The sequence below is a fragment of the Lolium perenne genome, chromosome 4 (assembly GCF_019359855.2).
Source record: "Lolium perenne isolate Kyuss_39 chromosome 4, Kyuss_2.0, whole genome shotgun sequence".
Lineage (NCBI taxonomy): Eukaryota > Viridiplantae > Streptophyta > Magnoliopsida > Poales > Poaceae > Lolium > Lolium perenne.
The window spans coordinates 249,115,468-249,124,610 of NC_067247.2; the positions used below are offsets into that span (position 1 = coordinate 249,115,468).

The window sequence follows — 9,143 nt, forward strand, 5'->3', positions numbered from 1 at the left end:
AGGGGGCAGTCCACGGTTATGCCGGAAATGGTCATGCCGGAAACGGCGAAACAGGGCAGAACTATCACCCAGCAAGAGCGGAGAATGCCGGTGCAGAAATGCCACCTCCGAGATATCCAAGAGCCGGTGGTGCGGCACCAAGCGGGTATGATGATGATGACTCTGAGCTGGAAAGAGCTGGTTATCACAGAAACCCTCTGGGAGACCGTGTGGGAGAAAGATTCCTGCCGGAACAAGATGCACGACATAGATTGGATAGAGTCTATCTATCCGAGATGATCGAAGCTGAAGGTCCTCCGGGTCCGCCGTGTTTCGGCCCCCGGATCATGAAGGAAGAGCCTCCGGTGCGTAACTTTTAGTTGCCCCGGGATACGAAGACCTATGACGGCAGCACCAAGCCGAAAGATTGGCTCGCTGATTACATCACATCAGTCTATATCGCTGCAGAAGGAAACCGCCGTTGGGCGGTAAGATCCATACCATCGCTACTGGTGGGACCGGCATGCATCTGGTTGAACAATTTGCCCAGAGGAAGCATAAACGGGTGGATTGACTTCGAAGAGGCCTTTGTCAGCAACTTCAGCAGCACGAGAATGAAAGCGACCAGGAATACCTAACCCGGTGGAGTGCAACAAGAAACTCCTATGAGGGTGTGATAGAGACTCAAGCCATCAGTTGTTTCTGCAATAGATGCCGGAGGGGTTCACCGCTGTGGCAAAGGCTACAGAGAAACATGCCAACCACTATGGCTGAGATGATCAAGGTGGCAGACCATTATGCTCTGGGAGATCCGATGCAGCCGGCAATCACGGCTGATCCGCTGCCAAGATACCCGCCTTGCCAAGATTACCAGAACAAAAACAACCACAACAAGAGAAGGGAAGACATTCCGGATAGAAGGTACGGGATGCAGCAAGTGGCGGTGGTACAAGACAACTCGGAGGCCGGTGGAAGCCAAAGGAAAAAAACCGGAGGTTAGCCGTGGGGCGGCCAGAATAAGCACTGGGGAGAGAAGAAGCCCTCGCATGATCAGCCCAAGTACACCATGGAATCGGCGATGGATCAACCATGCCGGTGGCATACACCGAACCCATGCAAGCTAGAGAATCACACAACCAGGGACTGGTCCTGGACCTGGAGGTTGATGAAGGAGGGCTCGGATGCACTATCACCGCCCCCTCCGCTCACTGGAGCAAATGCGCTGCCAGTTCAAGCTCAGCCAAACCGGCTGCAGCAGCAAGAAAGAGTTTATCAGGTGGATGAGGGAAACAACAACAATGCCGCACCACGCACGCCTTAAGGCCGGAATGTTTATCAAGATCCGGACATTTGTTGTGTGGTCTTCGTGACTGAACCGATGGACAAGGAAAGTGTGCATCGGCGTTCCATGGAGGTGAATGTCGTCATACCGGCAGTACCCAGATACACCCAGTGGCCGGGACAAGAGATCACTTGGTCTCTGAAAGAACATCCGAAGGTGATGCCTAACCCGGGTGGCTATGCTCTGGTGGTGGATTCCATAATGCATGGGCCATCAGCTCGCGTCCGGTTCAGCAAAGTGCTAGTGGACAACGGCAACAACATCAACATCATGTACTGACATACCATGCACACAGTCGGCATCACTGAGAACATGCTGGAGCCAAGACGCAACATTCCACGGAATAGTACCGGGATTGTCCTGTTCCCAATGGGCAAAGTCCGGGTTGATGTCCTGTTTGGTGGCCGGGATAACTACCGGGTGGAGAACATTCAGTTTGAAGTGGTTGATCTTGACAACCCTTACCATGCTCTGCTGGGAAGGCCGACATTAGCAAAGTTCATGGCCTCTACTCATACGGCTTACCTGAAGATGAAGATACCGGTGCCCAACAGCACCATAACCGTGGTAGGCAACTACAAGGTCTCACTGGACACAGCTTCAATCGGATCATGCTTGGCCGAATCTCTGGTCATAGCGGAGGAGAAGAGGAGGATCCAGACTGCTGTCGCGCTGGCACAATCAACCCATCGTAACTTAGCGGCACTGAGCAGCCCGCTTGGCGGAACGACATTCAAGCCACCAAAGGAGACAAAGGACATTGTCCAGGACCCGGCATACCTGGAGCGCACCGTCCGCGTTGGTGCCAGACTGAATGAGGCATAGGAAAGCGCGCTCGACAACTTCCTCCGTGAGAATCGAAACATCTTCGCCTAATCTACTGATGACTTGGTGGGTGTGCCGAGGGACTTGGTTGAGCACTCTTTAAATGTCCAGAAAGACGCTAAACCGGTGAAGCAGCCCTTGCGTCGCTTTGCTGAAGACCGAAGGAAGATCATCGGTGAAGAAGTCACCAAGCTGCTGGTATCCGGCTACATTGTGGAAGTCATGCATACCAAATGGCTAGCCAATCCCGTGCTGGTCGAGAAGAAGAAGGAGGAAGACCCGAAGGCACCGAAGGCTTGGCACATGTGCATTGACTACACGCACCTGAACAAGGCATGTCCCAAAGATCCGTTCCCATTACCTCGGATTGATCAAGTGATCGATTCCACTGCTGGGTATGAGTTGTTGTCTTTTCTGGATGTTTATTCTGGTTTCCACCAGATTCCCCTGAAAAAGGAAGATCAAATAAAGACTGCGTTCATTACCCCGCACGGGGCTTATTGCTATGTCAGCATGCCTTCTGGTTTGAGAAATGCCGGCGCAACATATCAGCATTGTATGCAAAAGTGCATACATAACCAAATCGGTAAAAATGTGCAAGTGTATGTCGATGATGTCGTGATAAAAACGAAAGTAAAAGATACTCTGATCGGTGATCTAAGAGAACATTCGATAACTCGAGGAGATTCCGAATGAAACTTAACCCGGCAAAATGTACCTTCGGAGTGCCAGCCGGAAAGTTGCTCGGTTTCTTGGTCTCAAGCCGTGGCATAGAGGCCAATCCGGTTAAAATTCAGGCCATCGAAAGGATGGAATTACCCCAATGTTTGAATGACGTGCAAAAGTTTACCGGGTGTTTGGCATCCTTAAGCCGGTTTGTAAGCCGGGAAGGAGAAAAAGCCTTGCCGTTGTATCACTGATAAAATCGGATAAGTTCATCTGGACTTCACAAGCCGATGCGGCATTCAAGGAGCTGAAGAAGATGTTGGCCATAGCCCCGAATCTGCCATCGCCCACTGCCATCACCCCTACCAAAGGAGGCAATGTTGCTCTACATAGCAGCGACAAACCGAGTGGTAAGTGTCGTAGTGGTGGTGGAAAGAGAAGAGGAAGGAAAAACCGTGCAGAGGCCGGTATACTATCTGAGCGAAGTGCTCTCTCTCTCTCTCGAAATAAAACTACATGCATTACCAGAAAATGACTTATGGCGTGTTCATGGCCACCACAAAACTCAAGCATTACTTCGAGGAACACCCGATTACGATGGTGTGTGAGGCTCCTATCTCGGAGATCATCGGCAACAAAGATGCCAGTGGCCGAATAGCCAAGTGGGCAATCCAATTGTCACCTTATGTGCTGCTTTAGAGAAGAAGAGATGCAATAAAGTCGCAAGCATTGGCGGATTTCCTGGTGGATTGGGCCGAGATGCAGTATAAGCCACCCAAGCTGGAAACAGAATACTGGAGAATGCACTTTGACGTGTCAAAGCTCAAGGAAGATCTTGGTGCTGGAGTAGTTCTCACCTCGCCAAAGGGAGACAACCTGAGATATGTACTGCAGATACACTTCAGGGCATCAAACAATGTCACTGAGTACGAAGCACTGGTCCATGGACTCAAGGTGGCAAAGGAGGTAGGAGTGCGCCGGATTGTCTGTTACGGCGATTCAGATCTAGCGGTACAACAATGTTCCGGAGATTGGGACGCGAAGGATACCAACATGGCATCATACCAGTTTCATGTGCAGCAAATTGCCGGATTCTTTGAAGGGTGTGAGTTCCACCATGTGCCGCGTGCAGAAAACAAAGCAGCTGACACTTTGTCCAAGTTAGGCTCATCCAGGCAAGAAATTCCTCCCGGAATAGCCTTGTACCATCTCAGAAAGCCGTCAATAAAACTAAGCCTGGAATTCGAATCAATCTTTGTTCCGGAATCACATGTTGTTCTGATGGACATTGACAAGGTGAACCCTAGGACTGTCTCATCTAACCCGGGGACTTCAGAGTTGAAGCCGCAAGAAGCTATGCCGGTGGACTGCATGGAGGTCGATATGCCGTTTTTCGTCGTTCGAGAAACATCATCTTGGGTAAAGCCGATCATCGAATTCCTGGTAAATGGAGGGCTAGCTGTGGAAGTTGAAGCAAGGAGGATACAAAGGAGAGCCAAAGATTACACCATCATCAATGGTGAGATTTATAAAAGAAGCGTCACAGCAGTGTTGCAGCGTTGTGTGGAGCCAGAAGAAGGCAAGGAGATGCTCCAAGAAATTCACCAAGGAGAATGTGGACACCATGCCTCATCAAGATCTTTGGTTGCAAAAGTATTCCGGCATGGATTCTACTGTCCCACTGCGCTGGAAGATGCAGAAGATATGGTCTGGAATTGCAACGGATGCTAGAGATATAGTAAGCAGAATCACACATCAGCTTCCGGCTTAAAAACAATTCCAATAATGTGGCCGTTTACGGTATGGTGCCTGGATATGGTTGGACCTTTCCAGCCAGCACGAGGAAACATGACCCACATTTTGGTCATGGTGGACAAGTTTACCAAGTGGGTGGAAGTCAAAGCCAATCCGGAAATGCGATGGATACACAGCTGTGAAGTTCCTGAAGGCATCATTCTCTTGTATGGTTACCCGCACAGTATCATCACTGACAATGGCACAAACTTCGCTAAGGGATCTTGATTCTGTGAGGATAAAAACATCTGGCTTGACATCGCCTCAGTGGCACATCCTCAAGCCAATGGGAAAGTGGAAAGGACAAATGCCCTTGTGTTGTCCAGAATAAAGCCCTGGCTTATTGAGCCGCTGGAAAAAACTCCAGGATGCTGGCTTGATGAATTACCATGTGTGTTGTGGAGTCTAAGGACCACACCAAACAGGTCAACCGGATATACACAATTTTTCATGGTATATGGAGCAGAAGCGGTCATTCCAACCGACATTATCCATGACTCACCATGAGTTCAACTCTATACAGAGGAAGAGGTCAAAGAGGCCCGAGAAAATGATGTCGATCTGCTCGAAGAGAAAAGAGAATTGGCAATTGCCAGATCAGCTATATACCAGCAAAACCTCATATGCTATCATAGCCGGAAATTAAATCCAAGGGTATTCCAAAAAGGAGACCTAGTGCTACGTCTGGTGCAACGCACTGCTGGACAACATAAACTAGCACCCCCTGGGAGGGACCGTTCATAGTGAGCAAGGCTCTGCACAATGATGCTTATTATCTTATAGATGCACAGGAAGCCAAGAAATGTGTGAAAGATAGGTCGGGTGAAGAAACCAAACGCCCGTGGAATGTAGCTATCCTTCGCCCTTTCTATTCCTAAGGATGTGATGTAAGAAGTTCCTGTACCTTTTCAATATTTTCTATGAATGAAATGCCGGCATACCGAATGAGTCTCGGGGTCTGGCTTTCCCGAAATTGCATGTTATATGTTTATTTTTTCTGTATGTCGGTTGGCTTATTTGAAAAGTTTTCTTTTCCGGCTTAGTAGTGTGTTTAACCCGAAGGTGAGTCTTCGACTTAGCTGCTGTCTGCCACCCGGCTTCATGGCAAGCAAGAGAAGCTGGAGGAACTTGAACACATGAAAAACGAATAAGGAAACAAAAATAAGCGATCCAGAATAAAATTTAACTAACCACGGTTATACCGGTTTTTTGCAAAATTTTCGGGTTACTCGAAGTTTTTTCTCTAAGTTCAAAAACTTGTTTGCTTGGAAAAATGGCATTGGAACTCATACGTCAAAACACCCAAAAGAGGTAGACAGAGCCAAAGTCAAAGAACTGAGCAAACACCAAATTGAACTCGGGGACTGAACCCGGTGTACTTAATATACAAGTTCTCAAATGACATAACCTAAAAGGTAGGTTCAAACCAAAAGGACTTATGTTATATTACATCACCAACTTGGTATACCGGGATTTTAACGAATAATTTTTTTTGAGACAAACAGATAGCAGTTTTTTAAGCCGCACCGGCTTCAGGGACATCAGATGGAGAACTTCCGGGAGCTTGGCTTGAGGAAGCCGGTTCTTCATCAACAATTTCTTTCTCGCCGGCTTCTTCTGCGTCCTCCTCCTCGTCACCGCTTTCTTCATCCTCCAGTTATGCTGGAGCCGAAATAAATTTACTCATGGGAGCATAGTGATCAATCTGGTAAGCCCGACGTTGGCGCTGCCGCTTGGCGGTGAGTACCGGATCAGTGTCGATAGGGGCGCCGGTGCGAAGGGTGGCCAGTGCATCAAGGTCGAGTCCCTCGTAACAAGAGCAGGCAAACCAGAACGCGGTATCTGCACCGGAGCGTGCGGCAGAATGCCGCCACTCAGTAAGTCGGGCACAACTCTCCATCAGCCGGGAAGCAATGACGTCGACGCGGTTGGGGGTCTTCTCGGCAGGCCATAGGTTTGAAAATACACGGATCAGAGCATCCGGGAGCTTGCCAAGTTTCACCATGTAGGAGACGCGGGCAGATAGAGAGGTAATATACTCTTCAGTGGTCCACGCAGCGGCATCAGAGGCCGGATCTCCGTGCCGGGCCTTTGCGACGGCCTCAATGGCTCGTGATTGAGACTCCGGGAAAGTGACTACGGAAAATAACAAGGGAAACCGGTATAAGAACAAACCGGCATAGAAAGGAATCTTACATGAAAAGCTGAAAAAACTTACTCCGAATTTGTCGTGGTATCGTCACGGCATATGCCATAGGGTGGCTCAAGTTAGGTGGCCCCTGCTATGGTCTACGGCGGTATCCAGATGCGGGTATGGGCACGAGCGACACGACGACATACCCAGGTTCGGGGCCCTCGTATGGAGGTAAGACCCCTTCTCCTGCTCTAGAGTGTATAAGAGATATCACGGTACAATGGTGCTCCTTGAGCTGTATCCGGCTGCGAGAGGAGGTTAGAGGTAGACGAAGGTCTCTCTCCCCGAACGGTTCTAAGTGTAAGAATGAGAAGTGATCGATCGTCCCCCGCGCAGGAGGGGGTTGCCACCTTATATAGACGCTGGCAGTTTACAGAGAAGTCCCTATGACCTACTGGCCGGCTCCGACGGCTCCGGCTTTATCGCTCCTTCCCGAGCCGCCTACGTCAGCGACCGTTGAGGCATGTCCGTCCTTCCTGCCGAGGTCAGCAGCGACAAGACGTGCCAGGCGATGTGGGGGAGATGTCTCTATCGGCATCGTAGCCTGTAGCGTACGGCGTAGCCTAGGCCACGACGGCCTGTCCGACGCGGGGCACTGTTGCTCCACAGTGCCCCTTACTTTACGGGAGATGAGATCAACGTGGACTTCTGCACCCGAATCACCTTTTCGGTTCCTTCTCCTGCAAGGCTCGCCAGCCTCGAGCCGGTCAGGGGAGAGACAAACCAAGCCGGACATGGCACGTAGAAGCCGGCCTAGCCACATCGCAGACGGTCGTAGCCAGGCCAGCGTAGGTGTGGTGTTAGCCAGCTCGCAAGGCAGCCGGCTGCTCCTCAGCCGGCCTTTGCCGCGGGCCAGCCGGCCTCGAGCCAACTGTTCCTAGTACTTTGCCATACCCGGGGTCTTCCCCTCGACATTAGCCCCTGGAGCTGGGGAGGTCCTGCGTAGAGAAGGACATGGGCAGGTTTCCGTGGCCGTTTAGTCGTTGATCCCATAGGTCTTGTTTGAAAAGCAGTGGAGGGGCCGGCTGAGAATTTTCCTTCAGCCGACTGCGCCCTCTTCCGGCTTGTTCCGTCCGAGTGTCGCTCGAGCCGGACGCCGCTTTGGTTTCACGGATTTGATTTTTATAAGTGTGGGCAGTGTCTCCGCCTTGTTGGTAAAGCATGGGCCGGCTCGGGTAAGGACGTCCCGCTGCAGCATGGGTGCGCTGGAGTCTCCGCCGGCTCGGGGCCTGTGCCACGACTTGACCGGCTTTGACGGAATCTTCTATCGCATCGCTTCGCCTGGTCAGATCGTTGTTCCCCCGGATTTTCTGCGGTCGTGGGTGACGTGGCGCGGCGGTTACAAGTAACTGCCGGCGGCGTGGTGGATAACGTGGGCGTAGTTAATCCCCACGCCGCGGCCCACGCCCCCACTTCGCCACGTGCCTGGTGCCTTATAAATAGCGGCGGGGAGGCACCGAGGAGGCCTCCCCGCTCACTTCTTCTTCCTCCTCGCGCCCAAGCGCTACTCTCTCTCCGCCCCTCGCACATTTCCGCGCGCGCGTCGATCTCGCCGGCGGATCTTCGGCAAGCTCCCGCATCCGGGCGCGGTTGACCTTCTCCGCCGGTCCGCCGCCACCGCGCAGCCGTTCCGGCACCACGGGGGGTCATCCGTCCACGGCGCGCGCTTCTCCGCCGCGCATCTCACCGCCAAACTCTTCGCCGCCGTCTTCCTCTTCATCGAACTCGGTGGAGATGGCACTCCTGAGCGGATCGTGGGCGGGCTCCTGCGTCACCAACGAGGACATCAAGCGCCTGGTGCGCCTCCGCCGCATCCCGCCGCAGGTGAAGGCGCGGGCTCCGGGGAACGAGGTGGCGCCGCAGCCGGAGCCCGGCGAACGGGTGGTCTTCACCGCCCACTTCGAGCGGGGGGTCGGGCTGCTGGCCTCCGCCTTCTTCCGGCACTTCTTGGACTACTTCAGCCTGCAGTTGCATCACCTGCCGGCCAACGCTTTCGTCACCCTCAGCTGCTACGTGTCCTTCTACGAGGGCTACGCCGGCTTGTGGCCGGACGTGGATTTCTGGAGCCGGCTGTTCTTCATCAAGGCCTAGACCACCGACGGCCAGCTGCGAGCCTGCGGCGCAGCTTCTCTCTACTCGCGCCCCTCGACGCCCTTCCCGAAAATCCCGACTGTGGATTCGGTTAAGAAGTGGCAGACGACGTTCTTCTACGTAAAGAGCGGGAACCCGGTGTTCGACTGGGTGAACCTGCCGGAGTACTCCCCCGATCCGCCTGCCGCCAAGCTCAACTGGGGCCATTGCTACAAGTCAGCCGATGCGGAGGCGGAGGTGAACATGATTTGG

At 52.5% G+C, this 9,143-nt stretch overlaps 1 protein-coding gene across 1 annotated transcript; it reads left to right on the plus strand.

Annotated features, from left to right (window-relative positions):
* The first annotated feature begins 1,606 nt into the window (after positions 1 to 1,606).
* On the plus strand, positions 1,607 to 2,146 carry LOC127328488 (uncharacterized). Its single transcript, XM_051355082.1, has one exon. The coding sequence runs from the start codon at positions 1,607 to 1,609 to the stop codon at positions 2,144 to 2,146; it is 540 nt and encodes a 179-aa protein (XP_051211042.1).
* The last annotated feature ends 6,997 nt before the right edge of the window (positions 2,147 to 9,143 follow it).

Excerpts from the sequence above, each read along its gene's own strand:
- LOC127328488 (XM_051355082.1), top strand. The coding sequence starts at position 1,607 with ATGCACACAGTCGGCATCACTGAGAACATGCTGGAGCCAAGACGCAAC.